Source organism: Falco biarmicus, chromosome 3, assembly GCF_023638135.1.
Source record: "Falco biarmicus isolate bFalBia1 chromosome 3, bFalBia1.pri, whole genome shotgun sequence".
Classification (NCBI taxonomy): domain Eukaryota; kingdom Metazoa; phylum Chordata; class Aves; order Falconiformes; family Falconidae; genus Falco; species Falco biarmicus.
Genome location: NC_079290.1, coordinates 82,314,248 through 82,326,670, shown reverse-complemented (window position 1 = coordinate 82,326,670; position 12,423 = coordinate 82,314,248). Strand labels below are relative to the sequence as shown.

Below are 12,423 nucleotides of genomic sequence, written 5' to 3'. Positions count from 1 at the left end.
GCTAAGTGGGAAACCATTTGAAAAGAAAATGCTGCAACACCTAAAGAGAAGCCCATAAAAACATATACATTTTATAAAACATGTCTGCAGTATGGAAAGCCAAAAAGCTTTGAATTTAAATGTGAGCAAGTACTACAGCACAAGACCAATCAATCAACTGAGGTAATAAATACTGCTCCTGAAGTTGCTGCACAGGAGAAAAGACTATGAGTGAAGAAACACTGTATCACATGGAATATACAATGTTGGCTTTGGAAACAATTGCTATAAAACAAATATGAACTTGCCACTATATAAACAATCAACAGTAGAATTCCATTTTAAGAAGTCTAATAAAATATTCTTTATTGGAACTCTCTTCCAGCTTTCTCAGCTTTTCTAGAATATGCACAGATAGAAAGATAGCTGATTTATATACAAAAATATAAATTAGCTCATAATACATGAATCTGGATTAAAATAATTATTCCAGCATTTGAATATATTTTAAGATTAATTTTAAAAAGAGAAATTTTATGAATAGTAATGCTCTGTATGCTTGCTGAATACAGTAGTATTATCTCAGTAATATGTTACATATATTTATTTAATCACAGTCCCAATTCTGCAATACGTTTTGTCCCACTTCAATGTCCAATTGTCACACATATTTCACAGGTAATTTTAGTTGCACAAATTTATAGCTTGTATTACTTTTTTTTTACACATATGAATTTCACTCCTGTCATCATCACACATTTTTAAATGCAAAGAGAAAAAACCTAAAATGAATGAAAAACTGATACTAACGCTTGGCAACATGCTATTGAGAGCATTTAAAATTAGGAGCAAGCATAACATTGACAACGGGCTGAAATCCTCAGTTTTCTTTGTTCAGTTTTATTTCCATGAACTAACCTCTGTAATCTGATAATTCCAAAATGTTTTTCTTATGTATTTTTATTTTTTACATTAATGAGCAAACAGACACAAGAATGAGTACATGTTAAATATCACTTACTTTGGCAATACCAGAATCTGCACAACAAAAATACAGAAGAATATGAGACAGGCACAAGTCACATAATATTTAAATGCAGGCAGGGTAGTTGCTCGATACTAGAAGAAAAAAAAGCAAATGTTAAAACCACAATTTCCAAAGCAGATAAAATATCACCCAACTGAAATGTCAGCTTAAAGATGGAGATATATATAGGCAGTATTTAACAACATTAAATTTCCTGTTGTTCAATGACTTCCACATCCACTTACAAAGGGCTAGAGATTCTCAGGCATAGTATTGAATCCTTTTACTTCTTGAAGAACAGCTTAAGTAGCCATGTCAAATGTTTTTGTCTTGTTCATCTGCAGAATAGGACTATCCCAAATTAATCAAAAAAAGTTCAATGAAAAAAAAAAAAAAAGCGAAAGCATTGAAAAAAATATTTTTAGGAATGGCCAACCATTCTTAGCTGATTCCAAGTTTCTTAGTCATTAACTCCCCAAACTGTTTTTTTAGTTGTTAATAAATACTGAATGGGCTGAACCAGTTACGCTTAATAGTCACTGAGAGAGGAAACTTCAGAGCACACAGAGCAGGAAAGTGTAAACTGCGCTACCAATTTGTATAAATGTTCCATTTCCAACAGCATAGCTAGCAATCATACTGTTATTTACTGGAGCTATATTATTACCTCAATTGAAATATTTTATGTCTGTTAAAAGGCCTCATATGTCTGCTAATACTACTAAACACTTGATATTCTTTGGAGAGAGTCAGTTTGATCTGCTTTGTCATTAAAAACCGACCTATTTAAGAATCTCTAGTTAGCCTGTCTAGAGACATAAGAATTAAGCAATGGAATATTTATCAATCAGAGTTGTTCTGCTATTTCAGATAGGTATGTCTAGATTGAAACCAACTAAATATTCAAAGGGAAATTACCTAAGTGTTGTGCCTATTAAATTTATTTATTAAATTTATTATATTAAAATAGTAAATTAAATAAACCTATTAAATGACTTATCTGTCAAAGATTTTTCAAAGGCTAAGAGTTTAAGATTTCATTATTAAAAGGAAATGTACCAAAGATTATTTTCAAAAATTCTTCAAAATGCAAACATCGTAAAATGGAAAATGCATGAGCTGTGCTTTCTAACTGCAAGCACACAGCTGTGTCTTTGTGCTTACTGCCAAGTTCTGCCCTTGAAACTCGTGCAGCAAACTTCGCATGAGCATGTAGAAATTGAGTTTAGCAGCCCAACAGCTTTTTTTTCATTTTCGAATTATATGACAAATTAAAAGCAATTCTTATCACATACTTAACTGAATTTGAAGGCACAAATATGACTGTGCTTGATGGATATGTTTGCAGCAAGTTTTGTTCTTCCACCTGTTGAACATGTCTGTTGTTTCTTAATGGTCTTGTCCAACAATTTTGAACCTTGAGCTGCTGTTAAAATCCCCACAAATTCCAACCCATTTGTAAATTCATTTAAGTGTTTCACACTTCTCTAGATATTTCCCAATGAAGTCAGGCAACTCACTCCTTAGGTTAAATAAATATTTTGCTTTATTACCTTGCTGTACTTTCATGTCCTACAGGGCCTGAAAAGCTCCTGTTTAAATTAAAAGCAGGCTTCTTACTGAGTTCATTAGTCAAGACTGGACCAGTGAGTCATTAAAAGGCCGTGAAGAAAGATATTAAAAAGCCGGATCCAAAAAGAACAATTAGTTCTTTGCCATTGCAAAATATTCTACAGTCTAAAAGAGATTAGACTCCTACATCGAGTATCTACACAGCCAAATAACTTAGCTCCCTGGTTTTCTCCCAAGTCCTGATTCCTTGATTGTCCAAAATGCATGTATGATGTTTTCTCTCAAGTTCTCTTTCAGAATTTATCGGTTAAGTACCACCCACATTAAAATCTGAATGTGCTCCCAGGCACACCTTTGATCCACTCAGTGTACCCTTTGAACAGTACAGATGAGACCATGCCAGGTCTAGCATCTTCTCTCTTACGCCATCTTCTAAACAGGCTCAACAATCCTTGAAACTTTTTTCGCCTTAATGCATTGCCAAGGGCATCCAACACATGCCTTTGGCAGCTGGCCATAAGAACATTATTCTGCTGAGCTGTGAAGGAGTCTGAAAATTATTTCAGATGCTTTCAAGTGAAATATATCTACAAACATAATTAAATATGCATTTGACCACCATGTGGGATCCAGAGGATGCTGTACAGTGTGAACACAGTATGGCAATACTTCCTCTACCCCATTCTCATCAGGTTCACTCATTTATACAGTCAGCTGTTGTCAAACCTATCTCTTACTTCCCTGAAAGGCAGCCTAACTGTTCAGTTATCAGCTGTCCTATGCTTACGAAAAAGCAGAAAAAGGCAAGTCCCCAGTCTCCCTGCTGAAGCTGTGTCAGTATGTAGAAATATACTCAGGCTCTACAAGACCATAACACAAAGAAAAGGCCTGATTTTCTAGGCAAGTGGTCATGACAGTCATGTTAAAGAGGGGATTCTTTCATTCTGATCATTACTCGAAAGACTAGAAACAGTATCATTTACTCCATCTGTACATACATTTTCAAACATGTTTTATCACACATACTAGTTAGAAGAACATTTAGTGTGTTGCATCCAAGACAGCTAGGCATTTTTCTTAAAAAAAAACATTTATAGTATTGTTTCCCCAGAATGACTGTGAGCATCAACTGCATATGGAGAAAACTATGAGTAACATATCATTATAAGACTATTCTTACTACAGGTGGAATCTTTGAGACTTGGCAAAGGAAAAAAAAATAAAAACAGTGGAGTCTGATAAACGTGTTTTGAGTATGTAGATGATGGAACTCAGGAATTTTTTGCTCCAGTTACATCAAATTTGGACTATTAAACCTCCTCCCACTTCTGTGAGGCCATGAAAATGTCAAGGAATTCAAGTGAACTGCAGAGCCCTACAAACAAGAAAGCAGACATCACATTCATAAAGTTTCTTCTGTAAATGAGCTAAAATATTACTGTAAGATTTGAGCACTTCTCTCTGCAGGAGAGGTGCTGTGGCCATGGCTCTGTGTTACAAAAGCAAGGGACATGCTTTTAGAACGATGCAAAGAAGGAATCAACGGTGAATTTGCAGTGAAAACAACTTACTTCTTTTTCCAGAGTCTTATTATAGAAAAGAAGCGATATTCTTTGAATGTCTTCAGATTTAAGCCACTGCCTAGAAGATAAAAGGAACATTGTAATGGACATAAGAATAAAGCAATCCCGCCTTTTTATGTTACTGAAGTCAGCGAAGAAAATCACTTTGAAGCAAGCAAGTTCTTGTGTATTGCAATGTATATAGTGAATTGCACTGACAGTAAAAGCAGAAACTACAAATCCTGCCTCCTTTTTGACTGCTATTGCTATTGTACACATGAAAAAAAAGGCTCAGATGAACCACTTTTTCTGTGGATCATTCCTAATGACAATCAAGGGGGAATTTATATGATGTAATTCTGACATTCATAATCCACTCATCTCCAAAATACTGTAGCATATCCAGTAGACAGAAGAGAACCTGAGATAAAAAGAGTCCTTCACAAGGTACCTTTAAGAAGTGCACTGTTACACTATGCAAGAGTGGCAGGTAAATTAACACTTTACAAACTACTACTCTGGATGAAAATGTGAAAAACATTATTAAAGCAGGTGGACTGATTATGTCTTTGAGCTGTATTGGTCCCTTGACCACGACCCTGTACTCTAGAGGTAGATTTTGATGTTTTTACTGATTATAAGAACTTCTTCCATGGTTGAAAATGAGAAATAGAATAAGTACTTGCACTGAAATGACAAATCTATTTTAAAAGAAGTGAATCCTGACAAAAGCTTGACATAACTTTTACAAAATGGAATGTTCCAATATGAAAGTCTAGATTTATTTTAATGGACACTTGAAAAGAAACATACTATTTGCATTTCAAGAGGGTTAGGTTGCTTGTACCTCAAGGGGACTAGACAAATTTGCAAAAAATATTTAAGCTGACTACTGTTGTGAACATGAAATATTTGAGCTTGAACAGTAATAGCAGAGCTTGAGATTTTTTTGCAACCTTTACAGCAATGTCTTTAAATTAGACTCTAAGCTAGTAGTGTAGCTAATGCCTTCTAAATAAAAGGGAATGTCTCAAATGACAGGCTGCAATACATATATGTAGCTGCAATGAATCACAGTGGAATACATCCTAAATTAAGGTCCTGGGAGAACAGGAATGGACAGAGTGGAGTGTAAGCCATTAGCTTTGATTTATGAAATCTAAAATATTTCCTCTCCTGGGAGACTGTTCCAGCTTCTGTGCAATCAGTTTCATTATAAAAAGGGGCTGAAAAAATATTCAGTTCTAGGTATACTTAATTAAAAATTATATTTCCCAGTTCACTCTGCAATAGCTTACATCTCTGATCACAGTTAGGATTCTGAAAAGAAACAGGTATGATAGGCTGTTGTACATATAGCATGATTTTGTTTGGATCCAGCTGTAATCTACTGGAGAAAACATTCAGTTTGGAATATTTTTGGTAAACTGTGAAAATAAAGTGGAAGTCTTTTCATTTAGTTATAAAAATCAAGCAAAAAGTAACCCTTTCCTCCAAATTGTTAACTAATTTCCCTTTTTTTCTTACAGTATCTGACAGATGGATTGATTTTATTACCATTACCACACTGGCAAAAAGTTCTGTCTGCATATCTACCCTCAAAGTCTTAATGTGGTCGGTACACACTTGATAGCATGTGAAGTCAGTAATGCCATTTAGAGCAAAACCTGCCTCATAGTCTGCATTAAAAACTCATGTTTTCAGGAGTTTTTAATTAAATTTTAAAGCTCAGAAAAAACTATGCTGGTTTTAGGTAGCAGGTGCTGAGAGGTCTGAGATGAGGGAACAGTATAACACAGACAAATGGAAGTGGACAGTAACTACAGAAGAAGGAGCACAAAGTCACATACACTTAGCACCAAAGATAAGAGCTGAAAAATTCTGCCTATAGCCTGACTCCTTGATGATCCTAAAAGTTACTGAAGTATCTGCAAGTACATGGGGGTATGCCTTCTAGGAAAATAGGTACCAAAATTTCTGTTAAAATCCTTTTGTAATTCAAGCAACAACACAGACAGCTGAATTATGCCTGTATCGACAGGTCTGATAGGGTTTGCGCTGACTGGCAATGTACAGCAAGGAATTATGCACAGAACATCGCAGACACCATGACTTAAAGAAAAGAGAGGAGAGAGTGTGTCTCTTTAACATAGTAACCTACTTACCAAAGAGCAAATAACTTTAGTTTAGCTCCCTCTGTAGGTATATATTTAGCTAGCAGATTGCTATTCATCCATCATGTGTCCTACAGAAATCCCCTAACCACCAAGGGTCAGAGTGTCATAACTAGGGCTACTCATCACCCTCCTATGCACGCCAGACACCCTGCAGCCAGGAATACTTTGTTCAAGGTACAGGGAAAAGAAACGTGGAGAAAGTATTATGTTACACCCTCATGGCTAAGACACTCAGCTGAGAGACAGCAGCTCTTTGTTCCTTGCTCGATCTTCTAAATCTGTATTTACACATCTTTTAATGTAGTACTCTAACAGAATAATAATGAATAAACAGGTCATACTTTTCTCATGCAACTTTGCAAGGAGCATTGTCAACTAAATCTACTACTACGAATGATGGCACAAGGCTAGCAGGCTGGGTTTTAGGTGTCACAGTTTCTTTTGCATTCCAGAAAAATGAACTGAACCCAGATGCCCCAAGTTACAGACAGTGTGTGCATGTGGTGCTTGGCAGTTTTGTGGAAAAATAGTAAAACTAGCTTGTGAACCAGCAGAAAAGCACTGAGTGAGGTTGCCAGAGAAAACACTACACTGCTTTCAAAGCTTGAGGTACCATTTCAATTTGTACTGCACTATTTTATGCTGTGTAAAAAAAGTGTGATTCATTTGGACTACAGCTTTGTCTTAGACTAAAAAGATCCAGACTATATTTCCTTTTCTTCCAGTTACTGGTTATTAAACATCTAGGCATGTAATGTCCAAATCCTGACACTATGACCATTTGCTTGCAACCAGTTAATTTTTTTCCACAGAATGACACATGGCAAAGAACCACGATGTCGATGAAAATGTCAGACCGCACTGACAGCTCAGGGTAAAAGAAACAATGGCTCTGTACAATGAATGTTTGCATTTGAATTATTTTCCCGCAATTTTCTAATCAAAAAGGATAAAAGATTGATAATTTTAATACAGTATTTTACTTGCAATATTTTTTTTAAATTTTCCTTAATTCACAGACTTAATTCACTATACAATCCAAACTCTACACTTAAAAACATTTAGAAATACCGGTTTTCTCAGATTTTCTGAAAAGTTTGCTTCTTGATTCACAGAAGCAAATGACTTAGCTTCACAACCACACCATTAGTTTATAGTGTTATAATAGTGCTATTTTCATTTTAAAGACAAAAAATTGAGGCACAAAACCCCCGTACAACTATAAAGAAAACATAAATTATTAGTTTTGTGTCTCAAATGTAGGAAATCTTTTACCTAATTTTTCCAAGGGCTGAGAATTCACAGTTAAAATACTGAATTAACTTGCTGTTTGTGGAATCAGCACTTTTGGCAACTTGGTCTCAGTTTCCTGTATCATTTAAGTGATTCATTCAGCCAACCAATACAGGGATAGGTAGAGCATCTAGTTTTGGAAGGTGGCATTCAGCCTCTCTGATAAATAAGATCATTCCTTATTTTTCTGCAGTTCCCCACATAATTCAGAAAAAGCACTGAAATGTTTTCAGAAACCTTTATTACCACACAAACATCTTTCATCCCCAAGTTTCTCTGAATTTTATGTACTAATTAGGTAAGACAGGGATTCTCTGAGATAAAATAACATCAGTATCATAACACCAGTACTTTATTTTAATGCATTTATACAGATGCTTTACTTTTGACATCAAACACATATAAGTTGCCAAAATTTATACAGCTGTTTTAGGCAAGTCTAGTATAATCAAAGGCTTTGATATTTGTATTTTGTATTTTATTTTTGGGAATTATGATATTTGCCTGTCATATGACCTATCCTCTTTCACTGTATTCTTTGTATGACCTGTAACTATCAACACTCTATTCTATAAATTATTACTGAAAAATGTTTTCTTAAAGCCAAGTACCTTTAAATAGGACTATCAGATGCAAAAAACCAAATTTTTCATATGAGCATTTAATAATTAGGAATAATATGAAGGTGATTAAGATTCTGAGTAACAGAAGTAGAGGGGGAAAACATGTAATTCATTACAATTGTTGTCCACATTTTTGAAGGGCAATTCCCTTACTTAATCAGATAAATATAAGAAACCTGAACACTTATTTAGGACTGTTATTAATTTTTCTCTCATTCTTATCTATTCGCCAGCAAATGGAGAACATCAATACCGCCTCCAGCTCTTCCTAGGACACAGAAAAAACACATGCCACGTTGCCTCCCCCAACAATTTTAATATGTCATCAAGCTTAGCTTTCTCTAAGAAATCAACCAACCAGTTGAAACAGAGAGATATTAACCTATGATTTTAGAGAAAGTTTCTAATTCTGAGATGTTTCTGTGACATTTGTGAAGGACCAATTTTCACGTCATTCTGATTCCTGAGCCAGGTGTTTCTTGTGTCTTACTTTTCTGCTCTTGGATGAGATAATTCTGTAGAGTTACAGCCATGAGTGTACAGATACAGTTATGGATCAAAAATCACTTTGCCATGAAGATCAAGACAAGCCAAAACCTCTGTCACACCATGATTCACAGGCAGTGTCTTATTCCTTATAGTAGAAAATGTTACAGTACAGCCTATCTTTATAACGTACAGAGCTTCCTATACCAGTATTAGTGACACCTTTACTGTTTTCAGACTTCTGTGTGCATGTCAGAGTGAGGAACAGTAAACACTACCCTCTGTTCCAGATTTATGTCAAAGTTGAAGGAAGGAGACAACAGAGGATGAAAACATACTTTTGAGCGTTGATTCCATCAATGGCCTGGATCATCCTCTCATTCAGTTCCTCCTCAAACCTTCTTTTCTGTGATTTTGTTCTGAAATGAAAAATGTGGGAAATTACTTTGGAAAATCATTACATTATTAATAAACATTGACTTTAAACAATGGGGTGATAGCTGGCATAAACATAAGAATAATAACAATTGTTTTAACATTTATGCTGCAATAGCAGCATGCCTCACTATGGACATTAGACTACAGTAATAGTTTCAGAAACTCCTTCCATAATATAGTATCAAGACACCTGGTATCATTTCTATCTTTTGTACCTATTTTGGAGTGGAATTTAGAAGCACAAAAGCAAGAACATCTCAGAATCTTAAAGAATCGCGTTATTTGCAAATAACACAGACATAAGGTTGACAGAAGTCCTTTTGACATATTGTCCAAATGTAAATGCTTGGTTTTAAAATGAGAGATTGTTTTTATTTTTATCATGTATATTCAGTCAAAACTTGTTCATCTTCTGGAATTTAGTAATATTTTTGGTAATTGCATAGTTCTCTAGTAACCTGTGATTTGTTGAGAAGACATTTCCCAAGTAGAGAGATGGGGAAGGGAACAGACAGAATGACTTGTTTGTATAATTAAAGACAATAAAATACAAAACTTTAAAGGGTTCTTTTAAATGATGTTATGGTATTTGTGATGTCACATATTTTTGGAAGAAAGACATTATCTGAAGTGTTATCAGGTCATTAAAATAAAAATTACTCATTCCAGGTTTCTGATAGTGCTAAGCTTGTTCTTTAAACAGATGCCATTCAACTCTGTTTCCATTTCTCACCATCTTGCCCTGATCATTGAAGTACCAAGCAGGAGAATAAAAACTTAAAGCTACTGTGATTCTGCAGACATTTTGTGTAGCAGGAGCACTACAGGAAGACCACAAAATACCTTTTGAATGTTTACTGCTGCAAACATACTACATACTTTGAAATAATAAACCACAGCGCAAATACAAAGTAATTCACAAAATATAAAACATGTTTCGTTTAGTGCATATTATCAGCTGTTAATAGCCCTTTCCATCTTCTCTTTTCTTACCCCTCTGTGCCTCTTCTGCATTTTTCTCCATGATTTTGTCCCCAGTGACGGAGTAATTGAGTTCTTAGGAGAAGCCAACAGTAGCCCATCAACATACTTAGACTAATTCAGAATAATGCTACTTGTTAGCAGGAAGTGTAACTCACGATTCCTAAGTAACTTATCTGCCAAATCTGTTTCCATAGCCCTTCTCTATGTAAGAGGTATGAGATGAAAATATAGTTTCGGGAAGAAATGTCCTCAATATTTTAAAGCATGTCTTTTATATATATATATATATACACATACATACATATATACATATACACACATACACATTTGTATATATAATACATATATTTATAAATAAAAATTTATATATATATATAAAAGACATGCTTTCGAATATTGAGGACATTTCTCACTGAAACTATTTTTTCATCTCATACCTCCTACATACATATATATGAAAGTATATGTCTTTATAAGGACTTATATGAATAAATGATTTTTAAAAATTAATTTACCTCTCTCTGCAACGCTGAAAATGATATTGCCCCATGGGAACATCCTAAAAAACAACAACAACAAAACCCTTATGATCTGTAAAAGACTTTGACGATGTTAAGTTGCTTTTAAAATAGTGTTGAAAACAGGGTCAAGTATGGAAAAAAGTTTCCAATACAAATATTTTTAGCATTAGATTAGAACTGTCTAAAAGAAAAATCCAGACAAAAGTGAAGATGTAGTGACCTGGAGACAAACTGATCTATCATTTAAAACACTAAATAACTAACGCAAGTCTGAATCCAAGAATGTTTTGCTTTACTAGAAAGTCACTGCTTCAAAGGCATCACTGTTTTAAGGTAGCCCAAACACCTGACAGCTTCAGCAATAAACAGTGTTAAATGTTTTTTGAAAAAAATAGACCTGAGTGGCTAAATACAGGCAATGGTCATTATTTTTTATTGACAAGCAACAGGAGCCATCACAGCCACTTTATTTTATGAGTGAAAGTGATGGCTGGGTACTTTCTGTAATGAACATGTCACAATCCATATTCTGATGCACTGTCTTTATTGAACAAGATGGGTTAGGTAGCTCAATCCTATGTGCTCATACATAACAGGAACAAAACTGAAAGCCAATGATGAAAACTATTAGAATTTATCTTTATGTCCATGCTTTTTACAAGTAGAAGATAATGCAATGTCCAAGCTGTGGACCGACAGTGTCTTACTGACAGCAGTAAAACAGTTAGCAACATTGAAAGAAATTGTTTCTGTTCGGCGTACGAGACGTAATATTGCACTACAGTACTGTGAAATGCAGGCCATCAGCCACAGCTAATGAGTGGTTAGCGCACCTTCAAAAGGTAGATGTTACTGTGAGTATGGATTTGGTTCCCAGAGAACTTTTCTAATAAAGTCCACTCCAGGTGCCACAGGGATATTCTAACTTCACAGCCTTTCCTCCATGTTTGGCCTTATTCCAAATGGAGAATGTGGCTAAATAGCCAATAATCTCAGGGAATGTCTCTTTATCAAAAGTGTTCCTTCCCAAAGGTCTTGCACTCTGGCTTTATGTTCAAAATATCTTTCCACAAGGTGAACAGCAGCAACTCTACAAGCTGTGACTGGGGCTCAAGCTCAGAGTCAAATTGTGCAGTTTAGTAAGTACATTAGACTCCTTACAATGCAGAGATGCATTTATAGTAAGACATGGCTCCTTAGTCTAAACCAAAGCTCACAAGCCAATGGAAAAGCTCCCAGCAACTTCAATGGATTTACGCCCTGTACAAAAGCAGGTATCTTCTATCAGAAATAGCCAGGTATTTAGCAGTGAGCAGCTTTTTCCTTTCAAATATTGCTAAATTGTATGAAATGATATAAGTAGGCCCCTACTGTTGTGCTAATCTTGCCGTTTTCAGTGGTCATGCTGTCCCTGTGGGTCAAGTGTGCAAACGGCTTGGCGGCTCCCCAAGATTCCAGGTACCGGGTCATGCGGACAGAAGCTCTCATTTTGGCTCCATCAAGGGTATGTCGAGGTCTAATATGGTGCTGAGGGCTTCGCTTCTCTCCCTGGTTGACAGAGAATAAAAAGTGATATCATCTTTGATGTTCATTACCTTCTGAAGCAGTAATGCATCATCTGGTACCACATATCTGCATGCTTAGGAACTTAAAAATGGAAAGATGCTAAGAACCTGCAATTCCTAATGATATTGCTGGGAAATATCAGAGACTTATTTCTGAAGAGCAGGAAAGATTTGCAATGCAAACATTATGTATTTG

At 35.3% G+C, this 12,423-nt stretch overlaps 1 protein-coding gene across 2 annotated transcripts in view; it reads right to left on the bottom strand.

Annotated features, from left to right (window-relative positions):
- The window catches only part of ADCY2 (adenylate cyclase 2), a 224,907-nt gene that overhangs the window by 54,872 nt on the left and 157,612 nt on the right, over nt 1–12,423 (bottom strand). For both annotated transcript variants that reach the window (XM_056332859.1, XM_056332858.1), the window contains exons 10-14: nt 12,034–12,210; nt 10,657–10,700; nt 9,058–9,138; nt 4,150–4,219; nt 1,001–1,098 (exon numbers count right to left, since the gene is read on the bottom strand). In XM_056332859.1, coding sequence (XP_056188834.1) covers nt 1,001–1,098; nt 4,150–4,219; nt 9,058–9,138; nt 10,657–10,700; nt 12,034–12,210 — 470 coding nt within the window. The remainder of the gene's footprint in view (nt 1–1,000; nt 1,099–4,149; nt 4,220–9,057; nt 9,139–10,656; nt 10,701–12,033; nt 12,211–12,423) is intronic.